Source organism: Sarcophilus harrisii, chromosome 3 (genome assembly GCF_902635505.1).
Source record: "Sarcophilus harrisii chromosome 3, mSarHar1.11, whole genome shotgun sequence".
Taxonomy (NCBI): Eukaryota; Metazoa; Chordata; class Mammalia; order Dasyuromorphia; family Dasyuridae; genus Sarcophilus; species Sarcophilus harrisii.
In genome coordinates, this window is record NC_045428.1 from 358,902,015 (window position 1) to 358,918,354 (window position 16,340).

The 16,340-nt window shown below is 49.4% G+C and overlaps 1 protein-coding gene across 4 annotated transcripts; it reads left to right on the forward strand.

Moving 5' to 3' along the window:
• The first annotated feature begins 979 nt into the window (after positions 1-979).
• Positions 980-15,568, forward strand: ABCG4 (ATP binding cassette subfamily G member 4). 4 transcript variants are annotated; one of them, XM_031960122.1, is made up of 16 exons: positions 980-1,281; positions 1,698-1,727; positions 2,186-2,444; positions 8,449-8,566; positions 8,799-8,931; positions 9,326-9,376; positions 9,567-9,712; positions 10,168-10,291; positions 10,508-10,622; positions 10,724-10,866; positions 11,204-11,302; positions 11,573-11,741; positions 11,985-12,085; positions 12,860-13,018; positions 13,539-13,657; positions 13,841-15,568. In XM_031960122.1, exons 3-16 carry the CDS (start codon positions 2,195-2,197, stop codon positions 14,070-14,072), a joined length of 1,959 nt encoding a protein of 652 aa, XP_031815982.1. In that variant the 5' UTR covers positions 980-1,281; positions 1,698-1,727; positions 2,186-2,194; the 3' UTR covers positions 14,073-15,568. The 4 variants fall into 4 exon arrangements, with proteins under 4 accessions (XP_031815982.1, XP_003764188.1, XP_031815981.1 ...); XM_003764140.3 differs by lacking the exon at positions 1,698-1,727; XM_031960121.1 differs by lacking the exons at positions 980-1,281; positions 1,698-1,727 and adding an exon at positions 1,735-1,929.
• The last annotated feature ends 772 nt before the right edge of the window (positions 15,569-16,340 follow it).

Sequence of the window (16,340 nt, forward strand, 5' to 3'; positions counted from 1 at the left end):
ACTGGTAGTAACCTCACTACTGCCGCAGCAGCAGCAGCAGCAGTTTCCTTCCCCTCCCTGTTAGCTCAGCGCTGTGACAGGTGGAAGACTTAAAGACACAGCATCATGTGCCTCGGGCTGGCTAACCTACTTACCCTGGAGAAGATGCCATGGCAGGATGGTAGGGACAGGTGGGGACTGTGAGGAGATGCCTCAGAAGGCAAAGCAAGATGAAATCCTGTACGTGTGCCCATACATCTCGCACACATGTGAAGGCATGTTCAGGAGACCCGGGAGGGTGTGAAATGGAAAATCACACAAATATCAAGGTCTTTGTGAGGGAATGCATATTCATGTTCCTATTGCCGGGTCAGTGCTTGTGAACAAGGTTGGACGATGGGAAGAAGTGTTTCTCCAACTGAGCAGGGAGGAGTAAGTGCATATTTGCAGGCAGACATGTGCTCGTGTACAGTTTCTTATGTGTTTGTACAATCTTGGAAGTTCCAGGTCCCTCCCCAAGAAACTGTCCCTCCCCCTTCTTTCTCGCCCTTGGGCTCTGGTTGGGGGTGTGTGGGAGGGTGAGGGGGGGAGAATGGACAGAAATTTGGAAACTGAGGGAAGGTTTTAAAAGTTCATTAGAAAGTGACCCCTCTCATCTCCTCTCTTCCTGACACTTAATACTTTGATTAGTGTCTCCGGGGATTGAGACTCTCTTGGGGGAAGAGATGCTGAGTGAAGGCTGGGAGCTAAGGGCAAAGGAAGGAGAGGGGCGTCAGAGGAGCGAAGGGTGTTTAAACTGGTACAGAAACACAGTCCCCCATTGTCTTCCTTGTACTGCAGGACCCCTATTCTTTGAGACGTCTCATTCTCGGTTCCCTTAGCGACTTCTTTCTTCTCCGCGCCTCAGTTCTTCCCTAGAGTCCTTTGTCCACAACTCCTCGCCACTCACGTCCTCCACTTCACCTGCTCCCTTATTTTCCTCCTCATGCTCGCTCCCCCTTTCCCCCCCGCCAGTTGCGGGGCTGCGCCGCCCCTTTAAGAGCAGCGGGGCCAGGCAGCCGCCCCTAGGAGAGCGCAGCCGCCCGGCCGGCCGGCTCCGGAGGAGGCAGCCGTGCGGACGAGCTTCAGGCACAGGGGGTTGCGCAGCCGGCCCGGAGCTGGGGTGGCCACCCCGCCCCCAGCCCCTCAATTCCCCTCAAACCCGGGGCCGGGGCCCTCCCCATAGCTCGGCTCCGCCCCGGCCCCGCCCAGCCCAGGCCGCCGGACCTGGAGCCTGGACCACTGTATTGCAACCAGAGGCAGGTAAGGGGGGCAACCGCGAAGACCCCATTGCAGGTTGGGGGGCGCGGGAAACGCCTCATTTCTTATTGTATTGGGCCTCCTATTCAGAAGCCCCCGGGGCGCGTCAAGGTGACTGGCTGTGTGGAAGCGGGGCTGTGTTTGTTAGTCCCGTGGCTTGTGGGGGGACAGGCATCCCAGTCCATGCGCCTACCTCCTTAGAGGGGGGCCCGCCGCAGCGCACAGATACGGGGCTCCGGAGGAGCGGCACTGGCGATGGGTCCTATTTGTCCAAGCGGATAAAGGAGGCCTCCGAGGCTCTGGGGATGCTCCGATTCCCCCACACCCTTCTCTCTCTGGATCCCCTCCTATTTCTCGTCCCTTATTGCCCCTCCCATTGTCCTCCCTTCTGGATTCTAACCCTCCTCCCTCCTCCCTAGGGCTGGGGCTGCTGGCCAGAGTTCTGCCGGGTAAGGAGATTAGAGCTTCAGAGAGGAGGGAGACGAGAGGGCCTGCAAGAGCTAGGGGCAGAATAGGATGGTTGGTGGGCGCAGATGAACGGGCTAGAATTTGATGGCTAGTAAAAGGGGATATCTTGAGGTATGCATTAAGAGAGCAGAGCCCTGAGGCACATGGGTAATGTTGAATAGCCTGGACCAGATTTCTGAGAAGGTAGGACTGGAGGAGATGGTAAGGGGGACATACTTAAGGGGGACCTTGAGGAAGAGCAGGACTGGAGTGGGACAGGAGAAAGCAGGAACTGTCAGGGAATGAGATGATGGACCGGCGTAGACAACTGTGTGATAAGACAAGAGAAAGAGAGCAAGTTGGAGGGTAGAGGGGGGTGGAGCAGTGTCAGAGATGGAAGTAGGGCCAGGGCTCGGTGTGATGTTAAACAAGTCCCCCTCAGCTCCCTGGTTCCCTGCAGGGCAAAGAGATGGAGGAGAAGGCACTGGAGGTGGGCAGCTGTGGGCTGGGGCCAGGGGCTGTGGCAGTGGCCCTGGAGGATATGGCAGGGCGCCCTGGCCCCACAGAGCCCCCGCTACTGACCACACACCTGAAGAAAGTGGAGAACCACATCACAGAAGCCCAGCGCTTTTCTCATCTTCCAAAGCGCTCTGCAGTTGATGTAGAATTCGTGGAGCTGTCCTACTCAGTTCGAGAGGGACCCTGCTGGCGCAAGAGGGGTATGGAATTGTCACTCGTTCTGTTTCTGAGTTTTCTGTGCCCTTATTTTGCTCTTTTCCGTCCTCCCCAGTAGGTAATATCTGCATACCATCCCCTCTACCTCTTAACTAGTCATTGATGGTTTGTTTGTGTTTTTTGCCTTCTAAATGGGCACTATGCCCTCTGTCCTCTGAAGGGGCACTGAAAATTTATAAAATGACGGAATCATAAAATTGGAAGGATTTTCAGAGATCATCTAGTCCATTCTCTATTAGATTCATGAATCTCTGAAACAATATTGGAAGCAGACAAGGTAGTGGGATGTAGTGGGAAAAGCCTGGATTTGGAATCAGAGCTTGCATTTGAATCATAGCTTGATGTAGGACTCTTTCCTGAGCAACTTTAGGCAAGTCACTTATCCTGAGCTTCAGGTATGAAACACAGAAGTTCAGTTTGATGATCTCTAAGGTTCTGGCCAGCTCTAACTTTTGTGATACACTTTGTAATATCCTTGATATATGGTCATTGCCTCAAATTGGAGTCTTTCTAAAGATAAGGAGCTCATTATTTCTTGTGTGGATTTCTTCTTTCTTCCTGACTTGCTTGCTGACTACCTATATTCTCGTCTTTTCCCTGATCTAGGAGTCTCCTCAATATGTCAAGTATCTAGGAGCCTAATAAAGAATTGTAGGCAGTTTTTGGAGAGGGCCTTTATGGTTATTGGATATAGGGCTTCTAAACTTGCAAAACATTCTCACATCTAATATGTGCTTGGACAAACTATCTCTCTGTGAACCAGAAAACCTCTGAAGTGTCTTTCAGCTCTAAATCTATGATCCCCTGGCCACAAAATCTTATAACAATATCTGACACTTATATAGTTTTTTAAAGTTTCTGAAGTATTATATATGTGTGTGTGTATTAATTTAAGCCTCAATAACAAGAAAATGTTATATGAGATCAGGGGAGTGAAAAGCTTTTTAATCATTTTAGGGAAGAGGATAAAAGAAGACTTCCCGAAGGAAGTATTATTTGAATTAGGCCTTAAAGGATAGGAGAAAAAATCAAACTGTTGATGAGAGATAGGGAGACAAGCCAGGCAGAGGAAACAATCTGAGGGGAAAAAAGCATGTAATTGTGAGAATGCAGTGTGATTCTGGAACAAGGGTGGCAGAAAGTTATCCAATTTGGCTGGAGGGCAAAGGTATCTAAGATAAGATAAGGTAGAGTAGTGGCAGGTTGAGCAGGGTCTTGAATGCCAGAGAAAGGCATTTTAATTTAAATCCGTAGGCAATACGGAGTTCCTGAAGATTTTTGGGCAGGAATACTGGAAAGGAACGTAGAGAGAAAGAATTAATTCTGTTTTAAAGATGTGGAAGAATTGTTCCAGAGATTAGCAAGTTTAAGGTCACACAACAAGTCAGTAGTAGAACTATATAACAGTTATATAGTAAATGGAACCTATAACAAACATGTCTTCTGATCACCAGCTTATATTCTTTGCATTGCATCATCTTGGTACTCTTCTAAACACAGAATCAAATACAGTGGTAGAAAATGTGGTTCTCAAGGCTTTCCCTGGTCAAAATCTGAAGCTGTCTGGGCTGGTCTCAATGGAGGTATTGAGGTAGCTGAGAGAGGGTTGCATCTGGGAACTTACTGTCCTGAGTTCAGTAAATCTTTGCAGTCCCTCCTCAGCCCCAGGCAACATGAGCCAAGAATAGGGAAGCTAGGTTTCCCAGGACCAGGGTGGAGGCTGGAAGGGTGAATTGTTCTCCTGGATTTGAGAAGCTAGACTGAAACACTTCTGAGCAGGGCTGAGCAAGGTTTTTTTAAAGCAACTTTCTCTCCCTTTAGTGTCCTGTCTCACATTTTATGTGTGCACACTTGTACTTTTAGGAATTTGGAATAGGACAAGGGCCAGAGTTGAATGGGAACTTTAGCATCAAGATGATAGCAGGGTAGAGAACTATCTTTCAATAAAATGTTGAAATAAGAAAAACTTGAAGGAGAATCTCCCTCCCTATTTTATGAAAAACAATTTTTTTGCTTGAATATAGACCACACTCATAATATGAAATCTCTGAAAGTAAAATCCATACATACATATATTTAGTTACCCGTTAATTTTATGTAAGCCAGATTTTTTGGTGGAAGAGTAGACTGGTAGAGAGTATTCTAAAAGTCTTAATGGAGGTTTGATTTAATAACTTCATAGGTATAAATGCCACAAACTTAGAAGAACACCATTTGCAAGTTTAATTATGAATTTTATGTTGGTTTAATTTTGTGAATTTTGAATAATGCATTTAAAATTTTAATTTTAACAAGACAGATCATTATGCATTACATGTGGGACAGTTTCTGGATGATACTTTCTCAAGCTGTTGCATTAACAGAGGAGGTCCTCTTGCTTGGCCATCTTGGTCAGCTGAGGTATGTCCATTAGACTTTTTTTTATGGACTCATAAAAATTATCACATATGCATAAAAATATACATCATTCTTTGGATGATTTTAACACTATGATTACAGATGCAATCTTTTCTGTCACTAAGCAACAGCTAACTAAAGTTTTTACGAAGTTAGAAAATTGATTATGTATATAGCACAAGATAGTGATTTTATGTGATATGCTTAATGAAAAGCATCCGTATATTAAACATTTAAATAATTAACTTTTCATATTGTATTTATTTATTTTTGGCATTTATATTTCTGAACTTATTAAAAGACTATCTTTTTTTTTTTTTTAGGACATCCTGTATTTGGGCCTAATTGAGGCAGTATTGAGTTCAAATTTTGCCACTGACTCATATTAACTGTGTGATGACCTTTAGTAATCCCTAGGCAAGTCAATGGAGGGTTACACAGAAGCAATTTCCACACAGGAAGTTTCCAACTCTGGTGAAATCCCAGGTGTCATTTCCGTGTTTGTCCTCCCCACCCCTCCACTTCTGTTCCCTCCCTTGTATCTCTGCTATCTCTTAGTCACATCTTTAATACGCTCTGACTCCTTCCTTCCTTCTTTGTCTTTCTTTATTTTTTACACTAGAGAATAGAAGAGAATAAGAAGTTTGGGATAGACAGAAAGAAAGGGGGTATTTCCTTTCTCTGGTAGACATTTGTGATAATGGTAAATATAGCATAACGTTTAATGATCCAGGAGCTCTTTGACATCCATTATTTCATCTAATCTTCCCAATAGCCCTGGCAAAAAGGTGGTGCAAGCCTTACTTTTCCATTATATAGGTGAGGATATTGAGGCTCAAAAAGTCCATAGTATCTAGTTCTTAAAGATATCTTTCTCACTCCTGCCCTGGCATTTAATAGTATTTTATATTTTCCAATTACATGTAAAGATAATTTTAAACATTTGTTTTTTTAGGATTTTAAGTTCTAAATTTTTTTTTTCTTTTTCTCTCCCAAAGACAGCAAGCAATCTGATACAGATTATACATGTACAATCATATTAAACATATTTCCACATTATTCATTTTGTGAAGTATCAGAACATAAGAGAAAAACCTCGAAAAAGAACAAAGTGAAAATAGTATTCTTCAATCTGCATTCAGATTCTGTTATTCTTTCTCTGGGTGTGGCTAGCATTTTCCATTATGAGTCTTTTGGTATTGTATTGGTTCATTGCATTGTTGATCAACATAGTTGATCGGTTGTCCAGTATTATTGTTAGTGTATACAATGTTTTCTGGTTCTGCTCACTTCATTCAGCATCAGTTCATGTAAGTCTACCCAGACTTTTCTGAAATCAGCCTGCCCATCATTTCTTACAACATAGTTGTATTCTATCACAATCATATACCACAACTTGTTCAGCTATTCTCCGACCGATGGAGATCCATCGGTACAGTTTCCATTCTTTGCCACCACAAAAAGAGCTACTATAAATATTTTTGTACATGTGGGCCCTTGTGAAGAGATCTTAATGATAGAATGTAGGTTTTTAGAGGAAAAAGTGACTGGAGATAATTTAGTCCAACTTCCTTACTTGCAGGTGAAGTCCAGAGAAAGAGGTTAGTTGACTTGTCCAAGAAAATAATAGAGCCAAGATTTGGGATCAGGTTTTTTGACTCCAAGTCTAGTGATCTTTCCATTCCAGCAAGAAGTAATTTATTGAAGATCACATAGCTAGTAAATAACAACTTTGTGACTCTGAGGGGGTTAGATTAGATAGTCTCTAAAGTACTTTCCTGTTCTAAAATATATTATTCTATGACTTCAGTATTCTCTCTCTTCCTCCCTCTCCTCCTCCCATGAAACCTGCCATTCTTCATTTATTTGAACTTGACCTCCTTGGGAGTTCAATCCAATTTAGAAACTGGGAGAACCAAGGGAACTAAGGTGATTTAGTTTCACCCAACTTCCCCCTTCCCTCAACGTGACACTGAAAGGCAGGTACAGGAGGTCACACCACTTTAATGATGGAATCATAGGGTTAGAGCTGATGATTTCCCTGGGGCCACCTGTGTCATCTTGGGTGTATTATCTAAACCTTTCCATCACCACTTGTGACATTGATAGGTAGCTATCTGCCTTGTCTGCCTATAGGTAGGGGCTGAACCACATGACTTTTGGAAGACCCTTTCAGCCTCTGTGATTCTATCAGTCACAGGGTCAAAAAACCACAGGCTACAATGGGAGCTCACAGGGTCCACAGCATTTTGCAGAGATTGGGGACGCTGGGAAGAGAGTAATTAAAAAGCAGTCTCTCTGTACAAGCTACTGCGGACCAGGTGTGTGAGCCAAACAACCATCAAGAGTCTCTGTTAATATTTTCTATCCAACTTCCTAATTAGTCATTCATTTGACTGCATGGTGCTATAGGAAAGAAGAAGTTGGGGGGAAGGCAGTCATGGTTATTAGGACTAGTATGGGTGTCAGTGTCCCCTTCAAGTCCCTTGGGTCAGATCTCTAAGGATCCAATTTTATGCCAGGCTTTAAAGAAAGAAAGGCTTTTCCAAATGAAGGGGAAGGTTGGGGCAACTCCTTTTAGCAAAGGAGAGAGAGAATAATTCATGCCCACAGAGAAAAAGAATCATGACCCCTGGCTCCTCTTCCTTTTCCAGAGCACAATAAATTCAGTAAATTATGCCTCAGATGTCTTGACTCTAGAGGTAGTCATCTCAGACTAGGGAGTTTAGAAAAGAAGAGAGGATCTGTTGTTGTTGTTGAGGTACTTCTTTTGTCCTAGCTGCTGACTGTATCCATGGTAATTTTATACAATACATTAAGTTTTACAGAAAGCACTTTGGCTACAATAATCCTGTGAGGTAGGTAGTCTAAGTAACATACCCCCATTTTACAGATGAGGAAAATGAGCCTCAGAGAAATTAAATGATTTTCTTCAAATCACAAACCTGGTGGAAATATAATGACCAAGTCTGGCCCTGAAGAAGAGATGAGGAGATGCAGCTCCTGCGTCTTTGCAGAGGGGACTGTGGCTTATATTATGGATATGTGCTGTCAGAGTTAGATGATGTATTGATTAGTTTCACTGAATGTTTTTTTTTTCTTTTTAAAAAAATCTTTATTTTAATGGATGATTCATACTTGGTTTGGGAGGAGGAGGAATATATTGGGAAATGTAAGTTATATAAAAAACATACGATATCAATAATTTTTTTTAAGATCACAAAGCTAGTAAGTGATCAAACCAAAAGAATTCTTCCAATTTCATATCTGGGGTTCTCCTGCTTTATTGTTCAGTTGTTTTTAGTCATGACCACATTTTGGAGTTTTCTTGGCAAAGACGTTGGAGTGGTTCGCCATGCCTTCTCCTACTTATTTCACAGATGAGGAACTGAGGCAAACAGGATTAAGTGACAGCTAGGTAGTCTCTGAGGCCAGATTTGTCTCAGGAAGATGGATCTCCTTGACTTCAGGCTCAGCACTTTATCCACTGTACCACCTAGCTGCCCCTCTGCTACTAGATCATGTAGTCAAAGGCTTGAGAGGCTGAGGCGTTTCTGTTCCTTGATGACCTCTCCCTCCTCCTGACTCCAGGTTATAAGACCCTTCTCAAGTGTCTGTCTGGGAAGTTCTGCCGAAAGGAGTTGATCGGTATCATGGGGCCCTCAGGAGCCGGGAAGTCCACGTTCATGAACATCCTAGCTGGCTATCGGTGAGGAGGGAAGCGTGTGCGTATGTATGTGGAAACGTGGCTAGGGCAGGAGGAGGAGTGGGGCGGAACGGGGAGAAAGGAGGCGTTCTAGGCCGGGCCCTCATGGCGGGCGGGAGAGTCCGTGGCCCAGGCTCGTGGGAAGGGGCAGAAGTCTTCGGTCCAAGTTTTCCAGGGTGGCCTAAGGCTCTGAGGATGTTCTACCCTGTGACCCCCTTACATTCTGCTCCTGAAGGGAGTCTGGAATGAAGGGGCAGATCTTGGTGAACGGGCGACCTCGCGAGCTGCGGACCTTCCGCAAGATGTCCTGCTACATCATGCAGGACGACATGCTGCTGCCTCATCTCACCGTGCTAGAGGCCATGATGGTGAGGGCCCGCCCCTACTCCCTTCCTCCCCCCCCACGTACCCCCTCCTCCCCACAGCTTGCTTGGGTTTCTGAGGTATAACAATGACATAGTCCCCGGAGCGATGAAGCCCCTACTGTGTGTGTGGAGGAAGGGGGCAGACATTAAGAGGAGATGTAGTTATTGCCCTCGAGGAACTTTCGGCCCAGTGGGAGCAGAGGACGTTAGATATTTCACCACCTTGTTCCCCCTTCAAGGTTGATAGGCACCATGGAACTCCCAGCACTAGGATGCTCTGGTAAAGTCTACTCTTCTGCTTGTCCCTCTGCTAAATGAAGGGCTGGGGTGAGGCGGTATTCACGGGGCTCGTGGGCACGGTGCCCACCCACTGACCAGCCCCTACTTTTGGGCCCAGGTCTCTGCCAACCTGAAGCTGAATGAAAAACAGGAAGTGAAGAAGGAGCTGGTGAGTGGGGCGAGATTGGCAGAGGCCTCCTCCCTCAGTGAGGGGCCAGGGTAGCCCTGGGGAGGGGGAATGGCCCCGTTAGCACAAGTTGGAGGTGGTCCCAGGCGGAGCGAGTACCCTGCGGGGGTCCTTTGAAGACAAAGGGGCTTCGGGGAGCTCCGGAGGCTGATGTGGGGCGGGCTTTGGCCAGGTGACTGAGATTCTGACGGCTTTGGGGCTGATGTCCTGTTCCAACACGAGGACAGCCATGCTCTCTGGGGGGCAGAGGAAGCGGCTAGCAATTGCTTTGGAGCTTGTCAACAACCCACCCGTCATGTTCTTTGATGAGCCTACCAGGTATTCTTGCCCTCAGTCTAACCTTTCCCCAATGGCAGCCCCTCCTACCAAATGGAACCATTGAGATAGAGCCTTTGCTTTCCAAGACCGGCTCAGAAGAGGGAGGGAGCTGGGCTCTCTGCTAAAGTGAGCATGTGGTAGGGTTGGGGGGAGGTAGAATTAGATTGTAAGCTCCCGGAGGGCAGGGGCTGTGTTTTATTTCTTTTTATATTCCCAGCACTTAGCACATAGTAGGCACTTCATAAATGTTGATTGAATTAAGCCGAATGGAGGTTAGGACAGAACCTTTCCTCCCCATTCTGGATCCATTCCCCTCACCTGAGTTCTCTACCCCCCTCCACCAACATTCACTTACCTGTTTCTCCTTCCCTATTCTCCTACTTCCCTTCCCCTGTCCCTGACACACTCTCTCCCTCCTGTCTCTCCCCCCCCCCCCCTTCTCTCTCTCTGGCCAGTGGACTGGACAGTGCCTCCTGCTTCCAGGTGGTATCACTAATGAAGTCCTTGGCTCAGGGGGGCCGGACCATCATCTGCACCATTCACCAGCCCAGTGCCAAGCTCTTTGAGATGTTCGACAAGGTTGGCTCTCCTTCTGGATAGAGGGGATGGGGCTGGGGAACCATTAGTGGCTGTTGTGTCCGAGCGCTGGGATGGCGGGGATGAAGGAGGTCTGCTGGCACGACTGTGTCGCGGTGCGGGCCCTGGCAGGAGCAGCGGCCGGACTCACGCTAGGGCAGTGGGGGAGGCCGTCTCCCACCCAACCCTTTCTCATCTCACTTCAATTGCTACCTCCAGCTCTACATCCTGAGCCAGGGTCAGTGCATCTTCAAGGGCATGGTCACCAATCTGATCCCTTACCTGAAGGGACTGGGCCTGCACTGTCCCACCTACCACAACCCCGCGGACTTCAGTGAGTGGGGCCTTGGCCGGGCCCACATGGGCAGGGGGCCTTGGGGAGGGGCTAGTTTAGTTCTGGAGGGAATGACGCCCGGCTCATCTACTCCCCCACAGTCATTGAAGTAGCATCGGGAGAGTACGGGGACCTGAACCCCATGCTGTTCCGGGCAGTACAGAACGGGCTGTGCACTGTGGCAGAGAAGAAGGACAGTGTGGAGAAAAACCACGTCCAGTCCCCGTGTCCCGCTTGCCCTCCAGTGAGTGAGAGGGGATGCTGGGGATGCAGGCGTGGAGTTAGGGAGAAGCGCTCAGGGCGGGACGGTCCGGCCACTTCCCTTCTCTGAGCCTTCCTGCTTCGTGTAGAACATGAAGGAATTAGGAAAGTGACCTTGAGGGCCCTTTCAAGCTTTAAGTCCAGCACTCTCGGGATCCTTCCCCTCGTCCCTGGGGATGGAGTGCCAGCTGCCGGAGGGTTCTGCCTCGTGCCCTCACAGGCTCCAGAGGAGCTTGGGGGCCTGGGCTGGGCGGTGCTAGGCGTCCCTCTCCGTGGGTCCCTTTTCTGTAACCTTGGACTGTGACCTTCCTCCTGCTCAGGAAGTAGACCCCATCGAGAGTCACACCTTCGCCACTAATACGTTCACCCAGTTCTGCATCCTCTTCAAGAGAACCTTCTTGTCCATCCTTAGAGACACGGTGAGAGACTACACTGTGGGGATGGAGGAATTGCCAGTAGCCTAGACCGGCAGTTGTCCTGGAAATGGAGAAAAAAGAGCGGGGTTTCTGGCTTAAGTCCCCACTGCCTGCACCTTGAAGAGGGCTCTTTGTTAATGTGGGCAGCATAGATAGTTAGTCTTGTCTCCTCCCCCAGATCCCACCCTGAATGGTGCAGTCATTGCTCCTCTGTTCTCGGACCAGCGCCTCCCTGAGCCGCCTCCCTAACTCTGACCGCTCTCCCCCTACCAGGTCCTGACCCACCTTCGATTCATGTCCCACGTGGTGATTGGGGTGCTCATCGGTCTCCTGTACCTGCACATCGGGAATGACGCCAGCAAAGTCTTCAACAACACGGGCTGCCTCTTCTTCTCCATGCTCTTCCTCATGTTTGCTGCCCTGATGCCTACTGTTCTTACCTGTGAGTCCTGAGCACCTGGCACACCTGGGAGGGCAGGGGGGCCATGAAGCGGGGGGCTCATTAATGAGATGGAGAGACTGTAGTCCCAAGTGCCAGGCAGGCTGCTGGACTTGTTGGGGAGGGCATTCTCCAACCCTACAGTTCCAGTAAGAGACCCTTCAGGAGGCAGCAGCAGGTTCGTGTTGGAAACAACAATAGGAATTATAGAAGGCCTTGAATGCTTCCTCTTTTTTCTTGTCCCAGTTCCCCTAGAAATGGCTGTCTTCATGCGGGAGCATCTCAACTATTGGTACAGCCTCAAAGCATATTACTTGGCCAAGACTATGGCTGATGTGCCCTTCCAGGTAAGCTGGAATCCACGACTCAGTCAGCAAGCACTGGTGAGCACCTACTGTATATTTAGCCTCGTGTGGGACACAAAAATGACCCTGTCCTTCGGTGTAAAATTTAGTTTGAAAAATGAAGTTAATGAATGTAAAAGGTAGCTAACCATCTCAGGAAGTGTATGTTAGACAGAAAGAGAGGGTTCTCTAGATTTTGGTTATCGGGGAAGGTGAAACTTAAATGTAAGTGGAATCCAGAGGAGGGGCAGAAGGAGGGCATTCCTGGTAAGGGAGCAATGAATGAAGTCCCAAGGGTGAGCCTCTTCCTCAGCACAGTAGAAAGAACCCTGAGTTGAAGAGCCCTGAATTTGAATCCTACTTACTTGCTATGTAATCCTGATCAAATCATTCTTCTTCTCTGGGCTAGTAAGAATAATAATGAGCATTTACGTGGTGCTTTAAGTTGTTGTATACAAAGTATGTTGTATATACATTTTAACTCATTTGATCTGCTCATTCTGGGAAACTAGATGGAGGAGAAGTGGTCAAAAACAAAAGGATTAAGGGAAAAGTGTTTAAGACTCTACTGCCAGGTTCATTTTCCTCATCTTTGGAATGAGGGCAGTGGACTAGGTTACCTTGTCTAAGTCTGAGCGTCTATGAGGCTCATCCTGGGAAGAGGGTTCCATAGGGGAACCGGAGCTGAAGACAAGAGGAGGTCCGATTTCAAGGGCAGGTGAGGAGAGCTGCCCCTCATACACCAGCCCTTCTCTCCAACCTTCTTGCTCCCACCAGGTGATTTGCCCCATGGCTTACTGTAGCATTGTTTACTGGATGACCAGCCAACCGGCAGAAGCCACCCGATTCCTGCTTTTTTCTGCTCTGGCCACAGCCACTGCCCTGGTAGCTCAGTCTCTGGGGCTACTGATTGGGGCTGCATCCAACTCCCTACAGGTGGGTGAAAATGGGAGAAATGGAGAGAAGAGGTATGTGTCTGGGGTAGAGACATGAAGAGAAAGGGAAGCAAGGAACGAAAGAAAAAGAGAAGAAGGGAGGGAGAAAGGAAAAGGGAAAGGAAGGGAAGGAGAGTAAGGAAAGAAAGAAAAAAAGAAGAAAAAAGGGGAGAGAGAGAAAGGAAAAGAAGGAAGGAAGAAAAGAAAGAAAAGGAGAAAAGGAAAGTTGGAGAGAAAGATTTATTCAGGGTTTATTATGTACCAGGCACTTTGTTAAGCCAGGAGACAGAAATATAAAAAGACAGTCCCTATCCTCAAGATACTTCTCATAGAAGATCATCCAAGGGAAAGAATTGGGGGGCTGGCTATGGAAGCAGAGGCATCGGGTCCCCCAGGGAGCACTTGCCCTGTGTGCATGTACATGTGTCCCTGTATATGTGAGCTGGGCAAGCACAGTCCCAAGTGTTGTGCCCCTGGTCACCTTCCGTTCCTTCCTGCCCTTCCCGCCTCCACATTCTCAGGTGGCCACCTTTGTGGGCCCGGTAACTGCTATCCCTGTCCTCCTCTTCTCTGGCTTCTTCGTTAGCTTCAAAACCATCCCCACCTACCTGCAGTGGAGCTCCTACCTCTCCTACGTCAGGTAAGCAGTGCCACAAGCTCTCCCGGGGTCTGGGGGCTGGGGGCCTCCCCATGACGTGAAGGAGGGCCCTCTCCGGCCTCCAGGCCGGGCACCTGTGGGGGGCCTCCTTGCCCTCTGGGGCTGGGAGAGGGCTGGGCTCTGCCCGGCAAGGAGCGGGCACCATCAGCTGTTTGCTGTGCCCAGGTACGGCTTTGAGGGCGTGATCCTGACCATCTATGGCATGGAGCGGGGGGACCTGGACTGCTCCGAGAACTCCTCCGGATGCCCGTTCCAGAAACCCGAGAGCATCCTCCACCAGCTGGACGTGGAGGACGCCAAGCTCTACATGGACTTCCTGGTCCTGGGCATCTTCTTCCTGGCACTGCGGCTGTTGGCATACCTTGTGCTCCGCTACCGGGTGAAGTCGGAGAGATAGAGCCCCCCTTCCGCGCCACCCCGCCTTCAGCCCTCTGGGACTGTTTTAACCTCAGAGACTTGGGAGCTAGTTGCTGGTGCAGCCAGCCCACCCCCTCCGCCCCTGCCCCGTCAGTGTCGATCTGCTCCACGGATTTTGGGGTCCTCCTGGAGGACGGCAGAAGGTTCTCAACGTCCTCCCTCAGTCCCATCACCTCCTGTGTTTTGATGCAGTTTGTGGCTTCCTTCTCACCTCTTTCTCAACACCTGCATGCAAAGGACATTTGTTGGGCTACGGTAGCTCCCTTCCTCCCAGTCTCCCACTCCCCTGCCCTGCTCAGAGCCCTCTTTTTCTCCCTCTGTCTATCTGGGGGTGGGCAGAGGCCACCTGAGTTTCGCCTCCAGAGACTCCCCCTTACAACTGACCAAAGTGCCCCCTCCTCTCCCCAGGGGGTCTCACCATGCAAGTGTTTGTAAATTGGGCTGTTGTTATAGTACCCAGGGCTGGTCCCTGGCTGGATTCCCCGGAAAGTCCCATTATGAATTTGATTAGGGGGAGACTCTGGTAGTCATAGCCCCTACCCCAACTCTAGGCTGCTGGAACAATCTCTTGAGGCAGAGGCTGGAAATTCTGTCCTTGACTGTCCCTCTCAGACCCCAGGGGAGGTAAGGCCTGGGGTCTTAAGGTGCCCCATCTCTCTTCTCCATCTTGACTTGGCAGGGGGATGGTGCACACTGGCACCTTAGCAATAATGCCCATGTTTCTTTTGCCCTCATTGGAACTGGAGAATGCACTTTATTTTGGGCGGTAGAGGCGGGTGGAGAGGCTGAGGGGATGACCTTGATCCTGTTCTCCTGTAGTGGGCCAGACCTTCCCATCCCCTCTCCAGACCCTCAGCACAGGCCCACAATCATCACCTGGTCCTGGGAGAGGGACTCTGTGGAGGGGGGTGGATGTGACCTTCCAAAAGCCCCGGAGGCGGCTTCTGCTCAGGATCATCAGAAGGACCTGGGTGGGTAACTCCTCTCCAGTCTTCTCTCCCTCTACAAAGCCAGGGGCAGGCACAGGGCACTCCCTCCACCTGTATTTCAGGACCTGGCACAAGCACAGGCAGCTGGCACAAGTTGGCCTTGGCCAGCTCACCAGAATCCCTTCTCCCTGTGCCCTTGGGCATGCCTCCCTGGGGCTGGGACCCCCGACACCCCCTTCCCTCTCCCCTCGGCTGCTTGGTCCAATCTTCTGGCCACCCCTCTGCCTCCTTCGGCCAGCCGAGGCTGCCCCTGGGCACGAGAGCACCACTTCAGGGACCAGAGTGACAGACACAAGGAGCATTTCTGGTTCCCTGGGGGGGGGTCCAGGACCCCTGCTGCTGAGCTCCCTGGCCTGGGGCAGGGGATGGCTGGCTCCTCTCCACTCTCCCCCACCCCCTGCAGACCCACAGTCTTCCATCCCAGGGAGGCGCCAGTGTGTTTGTGGGATTTCACTCATTATTAATAAAACCTATATTTATACGGTACTTTGTCTGTGTGAGTACTTGTCTGCGGCTGGAGGGTCTCCGAAGCAGCTGGTACCTGTCAGCTAGGTTTGTGTCTGCTTGAGAGTCCCTCTATAAGGACTGCATGTGGCTGTGGGCATACAGGTATGCTATCCTTGTGGGGTGGGGGCCATGGGTTTGGACTGGCTTTGGATGCAGGGCTGGTCCTGTGGCCTCTGGCAGCTGTCTCTGAGCTGGATGGGGCATCCTGAAGAACAGGAAATCCTCGCCAATCTGCCCTGCCCCTAGACTGGCAGGGGGAGGCTTGGACCCCGGCAGGAGGGGGGCTATACTGCTGTTCCCTGTGCTCCTAAGTCCCTGCGGTTCTTCCCCGACCATAATGAAGAGGCTTAGAAAGCCAGATACGCGGAGCCCCTCAGGCCCCAGAGCCTGCAGACATAGTGCCCAAATGGCCGCCCAGATCCTGGGCAGTGGCAGGAAGCTTCCCCCCCCCCGCCGCCTTTACCTCCTGGCAGGTTTCTGTGTAGCTTGGTATGACTGGCATGAACCCTGGCAGAGGTGTGGGAGTAGGTAACTATCCCAGATACCCTGAGTATGTCAAGTATAAAAAGGAGAAACCCAGTCTGGACCCAGGTCCCTTTCTAGGCCAAGGCCGGGGTGGGGAGAGAACCCTTCAGCTTAAAGGAATGATTTCACATCTGGGATGCAGGTGTTCAGGGTGTGGGGAGATGTAGTCCTCATTCTAGAACAGCTCTCAGGGTGTCACCTCTCCTGGAGGGCACACATCTTTTCCA